Source organism: Mus musculus, chromosome 2 (genome assembly GCF_000001635.26).
Source record: "Mus musculus strain C57BL/6J chromosome 2, GRCm38.p6 C57BL/6J".
Lineage (NCBI taxonomy): Eukaryota > Metazoa > Chordata > Mammalia > Rodentia > Muridae > Mus > Mus musculus.
Window position 1 is genome coordinate 130,702,318 of NC_000068.7, and position 22,063 is coordinate 130,724,380.

Consider the following 22,063-nt stretch of genomic DNA (forward strand, 5'->3'; position numbering starts at 1 on the left):
TCGAGACAGGGTTTCTCTGTATATCCCTGGTTGTCCTGGAACTCACTTTGTCTTTGAACTCAGAAATCCACCTGCCTCTGCCCTCCCGCCTCCCAAGTGCTGGGATTAAAGGCGTGCGCCACCACGCCCAGCGTGTGTCTGGCTAATTTTAATGTACATACTACTAATAATTTTTATACTTACTGTATATGGAGTGCCAGTCACCATGTATATCTGTGTACCATGTTGGTGACTGGTGCCAGAGAAAAGAGTTGGGTCCCCTGGAACTGGAGTTCTGTGAGCCTGTGAGCCATGATATGGAGGCTAAGAATGGAACCTGGGAGTCCTTTGCAAGAGTAACAAGTCCTTTTTTTTTTTTTTTTTTTTTTCTGTGTAGCCCTGGAACTCACTTTGTAGACCAGATTGTCCTCGAACTCAGAAATCTGCCTGCCTCTGCCTCCCAAGTGCTGAGATTAAAGGCGTGCGCCACTACGGCTGTTAACAAGTCCTCTTAACCACTGAGACATCTCTATACCATTACTATTTATGTTTTGAGACAGGGACTCACATAACCCACATTGGCTTAAAACTCCGTGCTGTCAGAAAAAACTTAAAAACTGGGCGTGGTGGCACACGCCTTTAATCCCAGCACTCGGGAGGCAGAGGCAGGTGGATTTCTGAGTTTGAGGACAGCCTGGTCTACAGAGTGAGTTCCAGGACAGCCAGGGCTACACAGAGAAACCCTGTCTCGAGAAAACCAAAAAAAAACAAAAAAAAAAACAAAAAAAAAACCACTTAAAATCCTGGTCTGCCTGCCTCTACCACCACTCAGTGCTGGGATTATAAGTGTGTGCCACTGTGCCTGGTTTATGCACTGAGAATGGGACCCAGGGCTACTTGCATGCTGGGCTAGTACCTTACCTACTATGGTGTATCCCAAGCCTGAGTATTCTGGTATGTGTATATGCATTATATATGCATGCATGTGTGCACAGACCAGAGGACAACCTTCCTCTGTCAAGTTCCTCACTGTCATTCACCTCTCACCCCTTTCACCCTCTCCCGCCCCCACTCTGCCCACCCAGTCTCTTATCATCAGGAACTTGACAAGTTGGCTAGGCTGGCTGGTCAGTGAGCTTGGAGGCCTTATCTGGTTCCATCTCCAAGTGCTGCTATTATAAACATGCCACCATATCCAGACTTAATTTTTACTTTTCATGTGCTTGAGTGTTTTGTCTTCATATATATCTCTGTGCACCACTTGTGTGGCAGGTGTGTGTGGAGGCCAGAGGAGGTGTAATTCTCCTGGAACTGGGGGTATAGATGGTTGTGAACTACCATGTGGGTGGTGGGAATAAAACCCAGGTTCTCTGGAAGAGGAGCCAGTGCTCTAAACCAGAGTCATCTTTCCCTAATGCACCAGGTGGCTGAAAAGCCATTTCTTCAGCCCCAGATTTTTTGTTTGTTTGTTTGTTTTTGTTTTTGAAGACAGGGTTTCTCTGTGTAGCCCTAGCTGTCCTGGAACTAGCTCTATTAACCAGGCTGGTCTTGAACTCCCAGAAATCTGCCTACCTCTGCCTCCTTAGTGCCAGGAAGAAGGCAAGCACTACTGTGACCTGGCTAACTTTTTTTTTCCCCTAGGGATCGTACTGAGGTCCTGAAGCTGAGCCATTTCTCCAGTTGATAGATTAAAAATAAATAAATAAATAAATAAATAAATAAATAAATAAATCCCGAAGACTTAATTTTCTGAGAATTTCAAACAATATATTTTGATTATATTCTTTCCCATTCCCCAACTCTTTCCAGATCTTCCCTTACCCTCAACTCACATTGTCTTGCTCGAAAAGCAGGAAAAGAAAACAGAGCTCACACACACTTTGTTCAGTGAGTTGTGCTAGCCAACTACCTTGTCAGACTATTTTAAAGACAAAAGCTTTCGGAGCCCAGACTGGTCTCAAATTACATAGCCAAGGTTAACCTTAAAATTCCTGCTCCTCCTACCAAATTGCTTGGATTATAGGTCTATGCCACACCATGCCTGGCTTTAGAATGTTGTTAAAGTTTTTCTTTCCTAGGTCAAAAATTATTACAATCATTAACAATGAAAAGCAAAACACAAAAACCTCCACCCTTCCTAGAACATGTACTAGAAAAGACTCCAGACAGCTGTGGAACTCAATCAGGAATCTAGCTGATGGAGAGCCTTGCAGGGGCTTCCTGGAGATCAGCCATGAGGGGCTGGGAAGCAAGCCCAGACACTCTGGCACTTCCCCACAATCCCTTCCTGGGAAGTCTTTGCCAGTCTGCCTCCTAGGGTCTTCTGCAAAGACGAGCACTTGGGCTTGTGGTCTGTAAGATGTGAGCTAGAGGGCTTGCTGTGGGGACAGGGTTACCCCTTTCCACATCTCCCAAACCCGTTCCATGTAGTGTGGCATCTCAGCTCCCACGCCCTCTGAGCTGCTTTTGGAGGCCTGCCCTTAGACTCCTCCTCTTCCAGCCATATCCCAAAGCTACGCCTAGGGCCTTCCCTTTGCCCCAGGTCCCTATGGGAAGGACAGGATACACGTGCTCTGGGGGCCAGGCTGCCTGGAGAGCTGGCCTCTAGGAGATGGACCTTTCCCTGCTCTCAGCTTTGGGGTTGGGGATGCGTGATAAATGGGAGCCGAGTGGTGCAAACCTCACACCCATTTGTATGTTTGTTTTCTTCCTTTAGTGCTGTAAATACTTGGGCCAACTTTGGAGGCCCCACTTAGACTCACTTCTGGATTTAACTAGGCCTGCCAGTGTCCCTCGTTCTGTGCCAATTACTCTACCTGCTGGTGACTTAGTTGCCCACATTTATAAAGTTACACTGAGGTGGCAAACCCACAGGGCTTGTAAAGAGTTGACCAACCCATGAAGGCATTGTGCCAACGGGAGCCTTACCAGGCCGTCAGAGTAGGGGAGTAAGGATGGTGGCTCGTACCTACTAACCTTCTACTTGGGAGAACAGATCAGGAGTTCTTGGCCAGTTTCTGTTACATAGCAGAATTAAAAAAAAAAAAAAAGATTTATTTATTTATTTTATGTATATGAGTACACACTGCAGCTGTCTTCAGACACCCCAGAAGAGGGCGTCAGATCCCATTACAGATGGCTGTGAGGCACCACAAGGTGGCTGGGGATTGATGGTTCTAGCAGGAGAGCACAGCTACTCGTTATACTCAACTGGAAACTGGTTCTCCTCTATTCTGGGAAGTTTGTCCTCTTAGACCTAGTGCACTGGAAGCTGCTTCGGGAGGGACACACATAGAGCAGTGAGGGAGGAAGGGACACCCACCTAGCCAGCCAGATCAGCCTAATCAACACTGGCAATCAATGGGGTGAGAGATGTCGCAGCCAGATCACCCTTACATCCAGTTGCTAGGAATTAACTCAGGACTTCTGGAAGAACAGTCAGTGTGTTTAACCGCTGAGCCGAAATCTCTCCAGCCCCAGTTACATATAAATTTAAGGCCAGCCTGGACTACAGGACATCATCCTATTAGAACAACAACCACCAACCAACCAAACAAACAAAAAGAAAAAAAAAAAAACAGGTGGAGGGAATGGGGGTGTGAGCTCACCCTGAGCCTTGGAAGAGAGGAGTCTGTGTGCGGTGTGTGTGTGTGTGTGTGTGTAGCTTTTCTTTAGGACAGTCAGTTTTGTGTCTCCAGCTCCTGGGGCTCCTGAAGTGTATAAGCCAGGGCAGGTGACTGTGATGTGATTTTACCCTCTGAAGGTGTGCTGAGGGCCTCCAGGGCTTCTCCCTCAGCAGTCCTAGCCAGGAACATCAAAGCCAGACTGAGAAAGTCTCCAGTGCCCAGGGTTCCACCCTCCAAAGCCACACCAGGGATACTGGGAGACAGGCAGAGACAGAGGTACTTGTTGAGTGACAGTTTATTGGTCCTTAGCATTACATCTTAATTCCAAGTGAAATTCACAGACACAACTGCAGATAAAAACATGTAAAATAATATAAAAATAAATTGAAGGCTACTTTTATATATTTACTGAATTAAGTAGTGTAATAAATACTATAATAAGCAAAAAGTTTCAATCACACAATTCAGTTTCACTGAAGTTATAGTAGTGTTTGTAAATATGAATTTTAAAATTTAAGTTACAAATATTAAAGCATTGAAAAACTAGTATAAAAGTGAATTTTGGCACGTAAGTGAGCTCTTCATTAGTATGTGACGGTGTGGGATAGTGGGAAAGCCACCCCCACCTATTTTTTGAGGTACAGCTATCCAACTAGTCAGCAGCATGGCTGGAATACTTAAGTTTACAGTCTTTGAATTGAACTTTTCCCTTTTGAGAAGCCAGAGCTTTTTACTGTGCAAAAATTCTCCAAAATCCTAACAGGATTTAGGAGGGACGTTTTTATTGATCACAGCCTGAAGGGCTGGTGTCTGGGCCTCAGGTCAAAGAGCCTGAGGCCTTGCTGGGCCTAACTTGCTTGCAATGTTTGCTTTCTAGTCTCCCTCCAGTCAACAAAGGGAAATCCCGCAGGAAAACAAAACTGCCCATAACTTCAGTGACCGCACCACTATCACACTCACTCTGTGGTAAGAACTGAAGCTGCTGACAGGAAAGCTGGGAGAAAGCCGGGAGGGCTTCTGTCTGTCCTGGGAGCTGATCCCTAAAATCCTTGCTGGGTCCATGATACCCACTTCTAAGATCAGAGGCTAAGACTATCATGGCTTCCCCCGCTGGAGATAGCCTGAGACCACACTCTTGGACTAGAGGAATCAAGTGGGTGTTAAACCCCACATCAAAGTCAAGGGACCTGCATGTCGTTGGGATCGGCAGAGGAGCAAGCAGATCCCTCTCCTAGTCCTCAGAACTCAGTGTGTGGTCGCTGCCCCCCAGTTCCTGAGCAGGCTAGGGAGCACCTATGGAGGCTTCGGCTAGCTTGCCCTCTTGGCTTAGAAACTGCTGAACGTTCGTTCTGCTTTTTCTTCAACCACAGTTTCATATTCAAGTTGAGGTAATCGGTTTTCCCTCTAACGAACGAGAGGAATGGGGGCAGTGGGGCAGGTTGGTGAAAGCACATGGCTATGGACAAGGGTCAGAAACCAAGCTCACCACGTAGCACAGCCCCAACCCCTCTTTAAAAACTCTTTTTGTGCAGCAGCCAGACTGCCAGGCCAAAGCAGCCGAGCTCTTAATCCAGAGCTTCCACTGAAAACTTCACAGTAACTCTGCAGGAAATGAACTGGCCTGTGGTTCTCCCCCACCCCCCAAAGAAAGTAACATAGCTTGTGGTCCCCTGTTCCCTTTGCTAAGGCTGCTAGCTCAAAGTTTAGTTTTTAAAAAGAGCTTGGTGAAGATAAAGGGAGCTATAATAACTCATTGCTTATTAATCAATTGCACTTAAGATCTATGCTGTTGACCCCCAGCCCGAAGTCAGGGACTCCCAGACTAGAGCTCAACATGAGGGCCTTGTAGTTTGGAGCTGGGACTGAAGCATATGGGCCTGAGTTTCACAAGCTTTTCCTTCTTTCTTCTTTTTTTTTTTTTTTTTTTTTTTTGGTTTTTCGAGACAGGGTTTCTCTGTGTAGTCCTGGCTGTCCTGGAACTCATTCTAGACCAGGCTGGCCTCGAACTCAGAAATCCGCCTGCCTCTGCCTCCCAAGTGCTGGGATTAAAGGCGTGCGCCACCACACCCGGCTTCACAAGCTTTTCTTAATGCAAGATTTCTGACCCAATGGGACTTGTAATTTAGTTCATTCAGCTTCCATTTTTTTCCCCCTAACACAAGTATATTTTATTGACAAGTCCTTGATTACTACTTTGCTATTTGTCCAAAGAGTGCCATGTTACCAGGCACACAGACCCATATGCTCCATCTTACCTCTCCTCTGTGCCAGGGCCCTTTCTCAAAAACCCTTCTACATTACAGAACACTATGCTGGTTTTACTATGTGCTTCTTCTAAGGCATGCAAAAGGTACATGAAACTCAGAAAACATTTACAGTCCAGCAGCAGAGGCACTCAAATCCTAGCAGACGTCACCTTTAATGACCTTATTCCTCACACTAATTAGCAAGGTCAGTCTTGGGAATGCAAGTTAGTTTACCTTTGCTGTTCGGTCCAACCTAAATCAAAACTACTGGAGGGAATTCCAATTTGGATATCAGAATTTTTCAAATTCCTGGTCTTTGGGAACCAAGTAAACAAATTCAGGGCCAGGGGCAGTTTTGGGAGGTTTTCTGAAATGTATTAGCAGGAGGTGGGGAGGCTGAGTGCTAGAGACCAACAGTCCCCAAACGGTTAGACCCTGGGTCCAAGCTAGTTATAGGATATCCACCTCAACAGGGAGGGGAGGCACTCCAGGGCTCGAGCAGCATGCCTGCTCTTCTCCCTAAATTAGAGAACCAAGTGATGCCACAGAGAGGAACTCAAGGACCAAACCTCCCAAGGTGCTGCAATTAGTGACGGAGCCTTGCATTTCTAGAAAGCATCGTATCTCACTTCCATTCATCCCACAGAAGTGCTCTCATCTAGAAGGCATTGTGGATCTCTGCCTGGCCACTGCTTAGGGAACCAGGGTCCTTCTAAATACCAGCAGCTACACCAAAGGCTTCTCCTCGGCCTTACATGGTGTCCATCGGTCCAATGGAATCTTTTACCAGACACCCAGAGCTGCTGGTTCACAGGGCAGTGCTAGCTAGCTGCTCATCCTGTGCCCGCCCTCACTCAGTGGTCCACACAATGCCTTTCATGGTGCAGAGAGAAGAGAGAATAAAGACAACATGTACTACACTGTCAGGCACAGGCCAGGGAGGACAGAGACAGCCCCTTCAGGAGGGGCCTCCAGGAAAGCTGGACACCCATTCATTCATTCATCTCTGGTAGGCACAAGCCCAGCTTTCTCTAGGGCTTCGGCTTCTGCTCAAAGAGGTCCCGGTATTCCTGCTGCTCCAGCTCCCGGTTGTACCTCTCGATCTCCCGATTGGCCTCTTCCACATAATCATTCATGAACTGGTCCATGACTGGCACCTGGTTAAGGAAGTGAGGTGTAAACCTGGAGGACGAGAAGGGCAGCTTTCTCGAAAAACCACAAAAAAAAAAAAAAAAAAAAGAAAGAAAGAAAGAAAGAAAGAAATAAAAGAAAGAAAGAAAGAAGGGCAGCTTATCCTGGGGATCTTGTGGGCAGGTCTGGCATAGGAAACCAAAACCAAAGTATCTGCCACAAAGCATCATAGCCACAATGATGGTAGCAGGTATTGCCAAGTCCCCCACCCAAGCCTTTGGGTTTTATCAGCACACTGAAGCTCGGAGGCCCGCATTGCATCCTGTCCATCTCTTCACACATGGACTGCTCTAACAGGCCATCTTCAATTTGTTTGTCATAACCCTGTTGTTATCAATGCTGCCTACAAGCCACACTTCATAGAGTAAACATTACAGCTGCTCAGTAAAGGGCAGATTTAACACCAACATGGAATGCGTGCCTGTGGGGTTTATCCCTGCCAGGCCTCCAGGACTGCAGACCCTGCCTGCTCCTAGGGCATAGCTGTGGTGGTCCTAGCGACCCCCAACCCCCATTTTGCAGGAGATCTTTGTATCTCCCAGATCTTCATACTACAACCCAACGGTTTCCAAGGATACGTGGGTGAAAATCAGTCTTGTCCCCAAAGAAGTTAACAAACTGGGTGCCATTGTAAAAATAGCCTGCAGGTAAGGGGTCCAAGTGGCGTTTCACCTGTTGGAAAAGAATCCTGTTGCATTATCTGACAACTTTTTATCATTTCATTTATTCATTCATTCAAAGCAAATAAATAGTGCTGGTTATGGTGGCCCACACCTTTAATCCCAGCCCCCTGCAGGTAAAGGCCAGCTAACTGCATAGGTAGCTCAGTAGTTAAGAGTACCATCTGCTCTTTCAGAAGACCCAGGGTTAATTCCAAGCACATCCATGACCTGTAACTCAGTTTCAGGGATCTAAACCTTTTCTGGCCTCTTCAGGCACCATGTATACTGCACAGACGTTGGGACTAGTGACAGCCCATGATGGGGCTCTGGCTGTGGCTTTTGGTCTTTTGTCCCAAGACCTTGATAAAAGGCCTCCAAGGGCATGAGCTTGGGAAAGGAGCTTAGAAGTCAGTCTGCCATTAGAAAGGTTCACCCAGAAAACCTCATTTGGCTTAGTATCCCATAGCCTTCCCATGAACAGCTCTATCTATACAGCTTTCTTCTGGGCCTCAGATGACTTCTGTGCAGTTCATCTTAAGCAGAGATCTTGTACCACTACTGACAGGTACCAGATCTTTTCCACTTCATCCACAGGTCTCAGCAGCTGTGGCCACTCCACTTCCTGAAGCTACAAGGTTAGGCTCCTTGACCACTCCCCCCTCCCCCCTTGTCTCCTGAGAGAAGAAAGACTGCCAGGACATCCTACAAATAGGCCCTTACTCTGGGAACCCAAGACAGCAGAACAAGTCTAGCACAAGCCATGGAGGGGACGCTAGGGCAGGACACTCACATGGATGTTCTTGATCTCTTGCTGGGTCAGCATGCCCCTGGTTTTCAGAGCTTTCCTCTGAGGCCTCTATGCAGACATAGAGAAAACAGACATTTGAACAGAACTAATGGAGCACAAGGGTAGCTGAAGGCTCCAAAGAGACTGGGGCCAGTTACATCTCAGAGATCCCAGCGGAGGGAAGAGTGCAGGAACTGGCTCTCATGGACATGCTATTTGGCTTTTCTGTTCCTGAGGAAAGGATTTTCCCACCAGAGTTCTGCAATATAGCCAGGACCAAATGGTAGCCAAGCCCAGTGCTTTACAAATAGGCACAATCCTGCTTCTTGGCAGATTCTTATGCAAAACTCACAACAATGACAGATAATACGCAAAAGTAGCCTGAAGTTCCACAGTCTATAACATTTAAGACCTCCAAAACAGGGAGTGGTGACACATCCCTGTAATCCCTGTACTTGGAAGGTTGAAACAAGAGGACTAAAAAATTGAAGGCAGTCTAGTCTATATAGTGAGGTTCAGCCTGACCACCACAGCTCTAACACCCAGCCTCCTAAAACAGAAGCAAAGGCAGAGGAAGTGATCCACAGGAGACAGCTCACAGCTCCTAGAAGACGATCACCGGTGTATAAAAGATCCAGGACCCAGCAACCCTACTCCTGGAGTTCCAGGATAAGCCAAAGCACCGACGTTCCCTGTGTCAGGAGGCTGAGCACCCACAGCTTCTAGAGAACCTGAGCGTAAAACAATACACAGTACTGGGGCCGGAGAGAGAGTTCAGCAGTTAAGAACACTGGCTTCTCTTCCAGAGGACCTGGATTTGATTTCCAGTGCAAAAATTATCTGTTATTTCTAGTTCCAGGAGATCTGACCTCTTGTGGCCTCCACCAGACATTCATGTGGTACAGACATACATGCAGGCAAAGTACCTGTACACATAAAACAATGAAAACTACACTATCACCTTTAATCTCAGCACACTTGTGTCAGGAGGAGCTCTGAGTTTGAGACCAGCCTAGTCTACAGAACAAGTTCCAGGACAGCCAGGACTGCACAGAAAAACTCGATCTTAGAAACAAAACAAAACAAACAACAAAAAACCCAAGCTGGGTGAGGTGGTGCATGCCTTTGCACCTAGTACTAGGGAGGCAAAGGCAGCTGTGGATCTCTGAGTTTGAGGCCAGCCTGGTCTACAGAGTGAGTTCCACAAGAGCCAAGGCAGAGAGACCTTGTTCAGAAAAACAAAACAAAACAAAAGCCCCCCCCAATACAGTACTGCCATGTCTGCCTGGAGTTTGCCCCCAAAGGCTTCTTCTAATCCCAACTGTCCCTAAGAGTGTTGGCTGAGTCTTGGGGCATAGACTGGGGCAGGGGGGTGTCAGAGGGAAGGGTGAGAGACTCCGAAGGGTGTGCTGGTCATACTCAGGCTCAGCAGTGTATATTTTGTAAGTCACCTGCTTAGCTGACTGTCGAAGCCAGTCTTTGAGGCTGTCCTCCTTCAGGGAGCAGCCAATGAACACAAGGTAGCATTCTGGCTGCCCGTTGTCTTGGGGGCTGCTTCTTGAGTTGGGAGGTGGTGTGGGTCCCTCCAAAACTGGCACAATGGTCAGGGAGTTGGTTAAAGTATTGTGGCAAACCTCCATGGTCTTTTCAGAATCTGCACAGAGAACATATTTGTCCTTGAGACCAAATACCAAAAGAATGTTCCACAGGAACAATGCTGACAGGTTGACAGATTCCTAAGAACTGGCACAATGGAAAGGATGGGGTACAAGTTTTTGACTTGGTTGATATGGGTGGTCAGACACACTGTTACCTAGACAGAGGGACATAAGAGGAAGAAAAGGCCAGGTAGGCAAGAGGAGAAGCTGGACCATTCCCTATGGCATCTGCATTGACAGTGACACTCAGGGAAGTGGCAGCCTCTCTTCAGGGCTGGAAGGAGGGCTAGAAAGAGGCCATGGGTGGCTCAAGGGAGGGGGTGCAGTTCTTCAGAATATGGGAGCTGGAGATGCGAGTGAAGTAACTCAAGAGCAGAGGGCAGATTCTCCACTGTGGGAAGACAGGGCTGGGGCCGAGCAATGCCAGAAGACAAAAGACACCATGAGCTGTGAGTGTCCACACTACCAGGACTCACCCCATTTACCTGAAAATTTCACTTTGCCAAGGATGTGGTAGATGTTTCCAGAGAAGGGACTGGGCTTGATGGAAGACTGAATTGCTGGTGGAGGAAAAGGACAGGGGTGTCAGGTACCTGGAAGCAGAGATCAAGCCTAGGCCAACATAGCTGGAAAGGTCAGAGCCAGAGGAAGGACTCAGGGTTCAGAGCTGCTACCTCCATCCCTCCCACTCAGGGCCCTGCCACTATTCCCATGGAGTGACCCAAGTGTGGCCATACACAGTCAGAAACGGGCACTGAGCTCATCAGACCCCAGCCTGCTTTTGAGAAAACACCGAGGACACTGACTGAAATGAGGCCATGGGGAAAGGGACGGCTTCCATCTGGGGTGACAATGGGGAAGGGACAGCTTCCATCTGGAGTGACACGGGGAGGGGACGGCTTCCATTGGAGTGACCCTGTCACAGCTCACCTCTGCACCTGCTCACAAAGCGGGTTTTCTCCAGGGGACAGTCAAACCACACACAGATCTGAACCATTAGCGGAAAGACGGATCCAGCATCAAATTTACCTTCATACCTTAAAATATTTTTAAATATGGAAGGACAAGCATTTTTAAATTTCATTTTTAATTCTTTGTCAGACTCATGTCTATACACAGTAAGCTGTAGTCCCTTTTGCTGCCGTCTCATTGGCTCCGTGGCTGGGGTTTTAGGGTCTCTATGCTGCTCCCTTTGGATGAGCAAGGGGCCATCCGTTCTGTAAGGTCTGCTCTGCTCTCCTCACTAGTACACTATTGCACTTACAATATTCTCCCTCTCCCTCTCTCCTTTCTCCCTCCCCCTCCCCCCCATGTGACCCAGAGTCTTCTCTATTTCAGGTCAGCCGCACATTTGTTATGTAACCAAGGATGAGCTGAAACCTAGCCGTCTACTCCTGCAACGACTAGAATCACGAGGCACCACCTAGTTTATATGACGCTAGGGACTGAACTGGGGGCTCTGTGGTTTTGTTTGTTTGTTTGTTTTTTGTCTTGGTTTATTTTTGTTTTTCAAGATAGGTTTTCTCTGAATAGTCCTAGTTGTACTGGGATTAAAGGTGTGTGTGTGTGTGTGTGTGTGTGTGTGTGTGTGTTGTGTGTGTGTGTGTGTGTGTTGTGTGTGTGTTGGCCTAGTGTCCCATGAACTAAGCTATTTCCCAGTCCGACCAAACTGTTGGAACACTTTTTTTGGTTTTGTTTTGTTTTGTTTTTTTGGGACAGGGTTTCTTTGTGTACCTCTGGCTGTCCTGGAACTCACTCTGTAGACCAGCCTGGCCTTGAACTCACAAGAGATCCTCTTGTCTCCAAAGTGCTGGGCCTAAAGGCCTGTGCCCCCACCCAGCTGAAACACTTTCTAAAGTGCATGTCTCTGTTTCAGTGTGAGACTGGGAAGCACACCAGCCCTGGAGCCTGAAGTTCCTGAGAACACAGGTCTATGTTCTCTGGATTAGCAGTGGTTTCCTAAAATCCTTCCTAACAGAGCAGGTGTCACGTCGCCCCGCCCCGCCCCGCCCCACTTTGGACTGGAGCTTCACCTGCTTCAGCTTCCAAAACAGCTAGGATCACTTTCTTTTTTTTTTTCCCCTCTTTTTCGAGACAGGGTTTTTCTGTGTAGCCCTGGCTGTCCTGGAACTCACTCTGTAGACCAGGCTGGACTCGAACTCAGAAATCCACCTGCCTCTGCCTCCCAAGTGCTGGGATCAAAGGCGTGTGCCACCACGACCAGCCTAGGATCACTTTCAGTGCCCAAACCATGCCTACCTCACTGTGGACAGCTTAGGACAGACAGAGTTCTCTAGAAGGAACTGGGAGACAGGATGCAAACACCATGTTCCCTCGGTTTTCAGCTCAGTAGTCATGCTACTTGTCAGACCCAGTAAGAAAGGGGCCAGCCTTCTATGAACTAGAGTCAGGTGTCTCAGCTCGATCTCAGGAAGTTGAGACTTCTGGCCTTGAACTCTCAGATACACCCACCTCAGCCAATCTGCATTAAAGGTGTGTCCACACCCAGCTTACTTACTTTTTTGTTTTTGATTTTGTTTTTTTTAGACAGGGTTTCTCTGTGTAGCCCTGGCTGTCTTGGAACTCACTCTGTAGACCAGGCTAGCCTCCAACTCAGAAAATCGGCCTGCCCCTGCCTCCCAAGTGCTAGGATCAAAGGTGTGTGCCACCACACCCAGCCTGATTTTTAGATCTCAACCTGAGATTATTTTTATTTTGAGACAGGGTCATTCTGGCTTAAAACTCATAGTGATCTTACTGTTTCAGTCTCTGAAATGGTGGGCAAGCAACCAAGGCCAGACCTTAAACTAAGTTTTTTAACGTGCCCCCTTCCCCCATGACAGAAGGTTTCTCTGTGTAAGCCCTGGCTGTCCTAGAACTTGTGCTATAGACCAGCCTGGGATTAAAGGCATGGGCCACTGCTGTTCAGTTTAAAAACCATTTGTCTTGTTTTACAGCATAGTGCAATCAGTTTTTAAATTCACATAAATAACTGGTAGTAGAGGGGCTATGTCTGAACAAAATGCCTGGGGGGAAGTAAGGAAGCAAAGATAATCTAGAAAATACCAGAGTTTAATTCTCGCCAAGTTCTAACAAAGTCTTCTACTAAACCTTTGTATGCATTGTATACTTGTATACGGGGACAAACGCAGTAAGGACTCAATAGAACCAGCTCTGGGGGGGGGGGAGGATGGCTCACTATGGAAGGTGCCTGCCATACCAATATCAGAGTCCACACTTAAATCACCAGCACTCACGTAAACCACATGTGTTGACGTGTGCTTGTAACCTCAGTACTGGGATGAGATGGGCATGGGGCGGGGCGGGGGGGGGGGGGAGGTGTCCTAAGGGCTTCCTGGCCAGCAAGTGTAGTCAAAACAGTGAGCTCCAGGTTTACAAAGACAAGAGACATTGTCTCAAAATATATAGAGAAGCCCCTGATATTGACTACTGTGCTCTACGAGCTCAGGCACAGACAAGTGCACTTGCACACACACACACACTTACGTTTGTTCAATATATAGAAACGGGGGGTGGGGGGGAGGATAGGTTTAGAGCTCAAGCCTTAATTCTGGCATTCAGGAAGCTGAAACAAGAGGACTGCCTAGGGTATATACTGAGATGCTATCTCACACACACACACACACCTCAAAAAGCTTGGCATAGTGGACCAAGCCTGCAATCCCAGTACTTGATAGCTGAAGGCATGAGAGAGCAGGAAAGGTAGTTCAGGACTAGCCTAGGGAATGGTAGGGCTGTGTCTTCAAAGTGGGCTCTGGACTCAGATAACCTGGTTGGAACCTAGCTCTTTAAGTTGCTAGTCGTTCCTTGGATACATCAGTGAACTTCTTGCTGTTTCTGTTATCTCATCTATAAAATGTGAACAATAATGGCATTTATTATATATTATGCTGATATGAGAATAAAGAAGTCAAGACTGGTGCTGGGCAGTGGTGGTGCATGCCTTTAATCCCAGCACTTGGGAGGTAGAGGCAGGTGGATTTCCGCCTGGTCTACAAAGTGAGTTCCAGGACAGCTAGGGCTACACAGAGAAACCCTGTCTCGAAAACCAAAAAAGGAAAAAAAAAAAAAAAAAAAGAAAAAAAGTCAAGACTGGCAAAGCTCTGAAGCTGCCCTGCACGGCAGAGCTTAGCTTAGCAGTGCACGACAGAGCTCCCTGCCACTGTGGAAATTCTCTGGTTCCGCACTGCCCAGGGCTGTGGTTACCAGCCATAGGCAGCCAAGAGGAGCTCTACATTTTGTTTGAGTTTTACTAATGTATATTTATGTTACACTCAGCAGCTGTGTGGCAACTCTACAGCAGTCTTAGAACAGTGCGTGCCCCGGGGGGGATAGCTCAGGCGACAGTGGTGAGCAAGACTACAGTAGACTTTAAATGGCTCCTTTCCTCATTCCTGGGAGAGGCTGTGGGTTGTGAGGCAGCTGCAGACAACAGTCCATAGACCTCGTTAGCAGATGCTACCTCTAGATGAGAAGGCAAGAGGACTGACTATTGAGTAGAAGGCTTTTCTACTTTGGGAGTTCAAGTCTTGGTTCCACGACATGATAAAGTACTATACTTGGCACCTGCAGGATGACCTCCCGAATGGCAACGTCCAGAGAGGCTCTGATGTGGGGCACTGGCCCCTGACAGGGCTACTGGAGCATGGCAGGTTATCCCAGTTAACACGTGTGACCCTGGTGAAGCGTATCTGCTAGTATCATTTTTGCTTTCTCTGCTGTAGATAAATAAACCATTTCTTCTTAAAGCTACAATTCAGTAAAGATACTTGCCAGCCAGGGAACAGTAAGTATCGAGAACGTAGCATCTGGGGACTCGAAAAACTATTTTCTGAGAGAATCAGCTCAATGTCTTCATTCCTTTAAGAATACAGAGAAGACACGGGTTACTCAGGACTGTGTCAGTGTTAACCTGTTTCCTCCCCGCACACGCATGCTTTCTTTCCTGACACAGGACAATTAGCTGTGCCACAGTTCACTTCTAAATACTTCAATACACATCCTCTTGTAGGCAGAGGCAGGCAGATCTCTGTGAGTTTGAAGACAGCTTGCTTCCACATACATAGTGAGTTTCAGACCAGCTAGGCTACATAGAGATCCTGTCTCACAACAAACAAAACAAAATGAAACAAAAACTAAAATAAAAAGGATACTTTCCCTTACAGGACTACAATATACTATTACACCTGAGGAATTTATTCTATAATCAGCAGTAGTAAATGTAAAGTTTCAGGCCCTTTCTCTAACTCACTGAATCAAAACAATTTTAATTTTTTGATACAAGGTCTCCTATAGCCCAGGCTGGCCTTGAACTCACTAAGTAGCTGAGGATGGCCTGATCCCTGCCCCCCCATGCCTCTCCTTTTTCAGGTGCTGAGACTGCAGTCATGAAGCACCAAGCCTGGTCTGTGTGGGGACGGGATCAGTACCAGGTGGTGGGGTCTTCACTAACTTACAGCAGAGAGGCACGTGACAGCAAATGCCCCATTACTGCTTCTGTGGTTTAATCATTTGGCCAACACAGTGCCTGCCAGAGCTTAAGAATGTAAAGGTGGGGGCTGGAGAGCTGGCTCAGAACACTTGTTATTCTTACAAGGACACGAGTTTGATTCAAGGCGCTCCTGGTGGCTCACAACCATCCATAATTTTTGTTCCAGGGGATTTCACGACCTTATCTGACCTTCCCAGGCACCAAACAAGCATGTGGTACACACACAGAGTCACGTCTCCAGCTAGCCGTCTTATGTCTAGGGTGTTGCTTGCTGGCAGGCATGCCCCACTCTGCTCAGCCTTTTACACAGGTGCTGAGGGCTGACCTGAGGTCCTCATGCTTGTGTGGCAAGTGCTTTACAGACTGAGGCATTTCCCTGCATACTAGAACTGTTTTCTTTTAAATTTATTTTTTGTGGGTTCACACTTGAAGTTGACCTCTGTCTTCCATACCAAGGCCCACAGAGGTGTACCTGCCAAATGCTGCTTAAGGTGTGTGCACACTGTGGCCATGGTAGGTGTGTGGCTGTTAGAGGACAGCTGTGGGAGGCACTTCTCTCCTCTGTAATGTCAATTCCAGGGATCAAACTCAGACTGCTGCACTTGGTGGCAACTGCTGTCACCTGCTAAGTCTTCTTGCTTGCTAAGGCTGGTTTTTGTTTTTTGTTTGTTTTTGAGACAGGGTTTCTCTGTATAGCCCTGGCTGTCCTGGAACTCACTTTGTAGACCAGGCTGGCCTCGAACTCAGAAATCTGCCTGCCTGTGCTTCCTGAGTGCTGGGATTAAAGGCGTGTGCCACCACGCCTGGCTGGTCTTTGTTTTTAGGATAGGTTCTTAGTATGAAGGTTTGGTTTGAACTTGAACTCATCTTGGCTTCTCAAATGCTGGGGATTGAGTTGAGGAATGTACACTGTGCCATATATATATATATATATATATATATATATATATATATATATATATACACACACACATATATACATACACGGATATATGTGTGTGTATGTATATATATGTTATGTTTTTATACTAAGGTACTTAGATGGTTTGAAAAACAAACTATATAAAATACTCTATCCTTTGAGTCTGCTGATGGAGAAAATCAAACTGCTGTATAACAAGTGCCTTTTCTCTTTTACAAATCCTCCATTATTAGTTCACAGTTTGGACTAAGACCATGAAGCAAAGCAGTCATTTCTCTGTGTTCTTCAGGTCACTTCTCTCACACCTTAATGCATGAGTCATCAGAGACAGTGCTGATTTCTAGTCTTCAATTCATGAGTGACTCTGACAAAGCAAGCTATCTAAACAATCATAGCATGGTGATAAACGGGGCCTCCTCGGTGACTCTAACATTAGAGGCTTTAGCACTAGGAGAGTGCAGTGCTGCTTGATTTTAACTCACTGCCTAGTTAGTAAGCATAAGCAGGTAAGCCTCTCTGAGTTCCAGGTCAGCCAGGGCTTTATCAACAAACAGAACCAGCACTTCACAGGGCTACAGAGCAGTTAAGAGCACTGGCTGCTCTTCCAGAGGAGCCGGGGTTGATTCCTAGCACCCACACAGTAGGTCACAATCATCAGTAACTTCAGTTCCAGAGTATCTGACCCCCTCTTCTGGCTCCCAGGGGCACCAGGCATGCATGCAGTGCACAGACACACACAGAGGCAAGACACCTACATACATTAAAAAATAATAACACTGTTTCTTTTACGTGCGCATGCGTGCACTAGCACGCCTGTGAAACTAAGAGGACACTGCACTAGCGTGCTCTTTCCTTCCATCATATGTGTCTGAGATTTAGTGGGAAGATCCTGTGAGCCAACCAGGTGCTGAGCACGAGAGTGAAGTCTGTAAAGTTTACCTTGTGACAATCCCATTTTCGGCAAGAATGAAGGCTGCGGTAGGATTGGAAGCCCTGATGAGGGTCTGCAGCTGAACAAGGAGAGGGTGCTTCTGCTCTGCTGTGTGACTGGTAAACACCACGTTACTCACCACACCTGAAGAATAAAACAAAAAACCGTACCAGCCTTCAGAATCCTGACTGGGGATGCAGGCTCATGCCAACAGAGTGAGCCTCTGCTCCTGCTGACCAGCTTTTCTTGGTCACCTCTGCCCCAGCACTGGTAGACCTAGCCACCATGCTTTCTCCCAGTCTAGGAACTGCCACATCGTAAGAGTACATGGGCCTCACCTCTTTGCTGCTTCACTTCTGACTCTCATGTACTTTGTTTGATGTTTGCTTAGCTTTTGTTTTATTTTTGAGCCAGGGTTTCTTTTTTCTTTCTTCCTTTCTTCCTAGCTTTCTTTCTTTCTTTTTTCTTTTTTTTTTTTTTTTCTTTTCTTTTCTTTTTTTTTTTTTTTGGTTTTTTGAGATAGGGTTTCTCTGTGTAGCCCTGGCTGTCCTGGAACTCACTCTGTAGACCAGGCTGGCCTCGAACTCAGAAATCCGCCTGCCTCTGCCTCCCGAGTGCTGGGATTAAAGGCATGCGGCACCACGCCTGGCTTGAGCCAGGGTTTCACACTATAGTTTTGGCTGGCCTGGAACTCACTATATAGAACAGAATGATGTTTAAATTGTGATCTTTCTGCCTCTGCCTCCTGAAAGCTGGGATTACAGGTATGTGCCACATGGCTGGCTCTTTGCTGTTTGAGATGCAGCTCAAGTTTACCTGGAAATCACTGTAGCTAGCCCAGGATGGCCATAGGTTCCCAGCGACCCTACATACTGGGATTATAAACTTGGCCACCAAGCCTAACTGCTGCTCCCTTTTCACACTCTTAAGGTTTATTGTGCATGTGCATGTGTATGGTAAAAGCTTGCCAGAGCTGGCTCTCTCCTGCTTCATGGATAACAGGAACGGAATTCAGGTTTTCAGGTCCTGGTGGAAGCGCCTTAACCACTCAACCATCTCACAGGCCCCCAGACTCATTTAGCCTCTCTTAATTCAGCTTTTTGGTTGTTTCTTGGAGTTCTTGATAAAAGAGTTTTCCCGCATCCCTTACATTCAACCTTATCAGAGACTGGTGCCATCTGGTTTCAGCAGCTCAGACACCTACTTACCACCTACACATTAGGTGCTGAGGATTACACTCAGAGTCACACAACTCTGAGATCAGTGTTGACACAGATATTCATACAATGCCATGCTAAGAAAGGAGCCCACGTAAGGGCTTGCAGAATGGGTAACAATGACATCACTCCACAACTTTTGGGGAAAATCTAATGTCTACAAAACCATGGAGAATTTAGTAACCAGCAAAGTTATTACCCATTCTAACATAAGTATACCTCTTCCAAACTCATACTTAATTTCACATAGCTATAAACACAGCTTAGAACGTTTTCACTGATATAGACCATTTTTGCTATAAGGTAATCTACCTTTTGGGGGTAGGTGGGTCAGGGTCTCATGTCACCCAGGATGTCCTAGAGCTCACAATGTAACTGAGAGTGACCTCTAAGTCCTGATCCTCCTGCCTCCACCTCCGGAATTCTGGGATTTCAGGCATGCACTGGTTATAGGGTGTTAGGGATCAAACCCAGAATTTCTTAAGCACTAGGTAAGCACGCTATCAACTGAAACACATCTAGAATCTCTCCAATTATATTTTTGTTATTCAGCAAAGTTATTTTTTGAGATGAAGTCTCACTTTGTAGCATTAGCTGGCCTGGAACTCATTATATAGATCAGGTTGGCTTTGAATTTATAGACCACCGCCTGGCTATCAAATAATTTTTTGTTTGTTTGTTTTCATCATTCTTTTTTTATTTATTTTATGTATGTGAGTCCACTGTAGCTATATTCAGACACTCCAGAAGAGGGCATTGGATCCCCATTATAGAAGGTTGTGAGCCACCATGTGGTTGCTGGGAATTGAACTCAAAACCTATAGAAGAGCATTCAGTGCTCTAAACTGCTGAGCCATTTCTTTAGCCCTATCCAATACTTTTAAATTAATTAATTAAATAATTTTTTAAAGACAGAATTTCTCTGTGTAGCCCTGACAGTCCTGGAAGTTGCTCTGTAGACCAGGCTGGCCAATTGTCTCCCGAGTGCTGGGAATAAAGGTATGAACCACCACTGCCTGGCTAAATAATTTTTATTTATATATTTTGTGAGAATTTCAAGCATGGGGGGCTGAAGATATGTCTGTATACAAGAAAAGATCTGAGTTTCTTAGCTGCTGGCACATCTCCATCAGAATTCATGGCTTCCTGGTTCAGCTTGTCAGTATCTGTGTCTTGTGTCTGTTCTTTCTTCATTCCCCCGTTACCCAAGTCAGGTTCTAAGACCTGGACACTGAGGTTGTAGCACCTAAGGGATGATTTTTTTTTTTTTTTTTTTTTGAGACAGGGTTTCTCTGTGTAGCCCTGGCTGTCTTGGAACTCACTCTGTAGACCAGGCTGGCCTCGAACTCAGAAATCTGCCTGTCTCTGCCTCTCAAGTGCTGGGATTAAAGGCGTGTGCTACCACTCACTGCCCGGCATAACATGATTTTTAAGCCAATCTCACATCTCAGTGCTGGGCCTAAAATTATGTGCCACATGCCTAATTTTATTTTATTTTATATTTTAAAGGCTTTTATTTATGTGTATGTCTGCATGGATTTATATGTGCCATGTGTATGCAAGAGCCCAAAGAAGCCAGGTGTTAGAATCCCTGGAACTGGAGTTAAAGGAGGTTGGTAGCCACCAGATAGGTTCTGGGAAGTGAACCTGGTCCCTCTACAAGAGCAGTAAGTTCTAGTAACTGCTAAGCCATCTCTTTAACCTCTCTTAATTTTTAAATTTATGTGTATGTGTTTGTGTGTATTTCACAGGTGTGCATATAGCTCATAGAAGCCAGAAGGTATTGTATTCATGGAGTTACGAAAGGTTGTGAGCTGGTATTGATGCAAACCTGGGTCCCAATGGAAGAGTAGCAAGTGTTCTTACCCGCTGATGTACCTCGCCAGCCCATTTCATTTATTTAAAGGCTGCTCACATTCCCTTTCACACTAGGACAGACTTTCCTCACTGCCAGTGCTAGGGAAGCCTCCAAATGAGGGGACACTGGTGACAGCTGTGCTTTGACACCTTTATTTGGGGATTGCTGGGAAACATGAAACATCACTGCCTAGAAGGCCTGATGCCAGACACCTATGCCTCAGGAAACTACTGGAGCCTTTGGAAACTGAGTTAAGTCGAGGTCAGAAGGCAATGCCCAAAATGTGGCACCACAGGCAAGCAGAGAGAATCCCTGAACTACATCCTGGGATGAGTAGAAAATGGAGTCAAGTCCCCATAAAGCGACTGAGAGTACCCTAGGCAGAACAGACAATGTGGTCGGTTTTGTAGTGAGTAGCCAGGAAAAGCTATAGGGGCCCAAAGACTGTGATTCTTCCTCGGCCAAAAGGAGCAAGTCAAACTGTACAAACTTGACCTTCTAAGCAGTGTGTACCAGGGTCACAGACATAGACCTGGGCTGGCTCCTTTCTTGCCAGGTTGTAAGGTTTGCTAAGATGAACCCTGTCTGATGTTCTGCTTACTATATGCATACTCTATGGACTCATTTTGTAGGGGCAGGATTCTAGGTCAGGAACTGGGCACAGAAAAGGGACTTTATTGCATATTGAAAAAGCAAGAGGATTATCTCTGGCATTCCTTAGCCCAGCTATGTAAACTGCTACCTGCCAAGAGGAAATGCCGTGTGTGGGGCAGGTAGCGCTGTTGTCTAGCACACAGGGCAAACATGCCACGGCGAGGAGATTCACCTTATTGGGGTCAGGAGCCTCTTTCTGCTCTGCATCAAGAGTGAACACCAAGACAGATCAAGATTACCTGCTAAGCTATAAGCAAGCAGCCTAGAGTGGCCTGTTACCAAGAGCACAGAAACATGTTTGTTGTCTGAAGGCTTTCAGCAGTCTAGGAATAAATGAAACACCTTTCTTTTATCTCTGTTCACTTCTAAAAGCAGAGAGTAAAAACACCTTCACTTTGCTTACAGTCAGCATTCTAATGAGCCCTGCTAAACAGGATGTGAGCCTCTGCTATCATTAAATGCTGCAGAATATTAAGCATAGAAACAGACCCACTTCCAAGACAGCCATCGATTCTCTAATGAGAAGGAACACAATCGATGTTTTTTTTTTATTTCCTGTCCATCCAGGGTGAGCCACATCAGCCAGCTCAGATACAAATGGAAGATAATTTACCAAGACACTGCAACTCCTGAGTTCCTTGGCATTCATGGGACAAGATTTGGGCTGTGTGGCAGTGTATGCCTTTAATCCAGCACTAGGGAAGCATAGGTAGGTGGATCTTGTGAGGCCAGTCTGGTCTACACATTAAGTTCCAGGACAGCCAGGGATATACAAAGAGACCCTGTCTCCAAAGAAGAAAAGAAAAGAATCAGTGAATGG

The 22,063-nt window shown here is 46.5% G+C and overlaps 1 protein-coding gene across 6 annotated transcripts in view; it reads right to left on the reverse strand.

Annotated features, from left to right (window-relative positions):
- Positions 1 to 3,882: 3,882 nt before the first annotated feature.
- The window catches only part of 4930402H24Rik (RIKEN cDNA 4930402H24 gene), a 134,446-nt gene continuing 116,265 nt past the window's right edge, over positions 3,883 to 22,063 (reverse strand). For 5 of the 6 annotated variants that reach the window (XM_011239474.3, XM_011239473.3, NM_029432.2 and 2 more), the window contains 8 exons: positions 17,523 to 17,658; positions 14,944 to 15,030; positions 11,080 to 11,186; positions 10,635 to 10,709; positions 9,943 to 10,145; positions 8,495 to 8,560; positions 7,621 to 7,714; positions 3,883 to 7,001 (listed from right to left, as the gene is read on the reverse strand). In XM_011239474.3, the coding sequence (XP_011237776.1) occupies positions 6,883 to 7,001; positions 7,621 to 7,714; positions 8,495 to 8,560; positions 9,943 to 10,145; positions 10,635 to 10,709; positions 11,080 to 11,186; positions 14,944 to 15,030; positions 17,523 to 17,658 (887 nt within the window). In that variant the 3' untranslated portion in view covers positions 3,883 to 6,882. The remainder of the gene's footprint in view (positions 7,002 to 7,620; positions 7,715 to 8,494; positions 8,561 to 9,942; positions 10,146 to 10,634; positions 10,710 to 11,079; positions 11,187 to 14,943; positions 15,031 to 17,522; positions 17,659 to 22,063) is intronic. The other variant, XR_001782167.2, reaches the window with a different exon arrangement.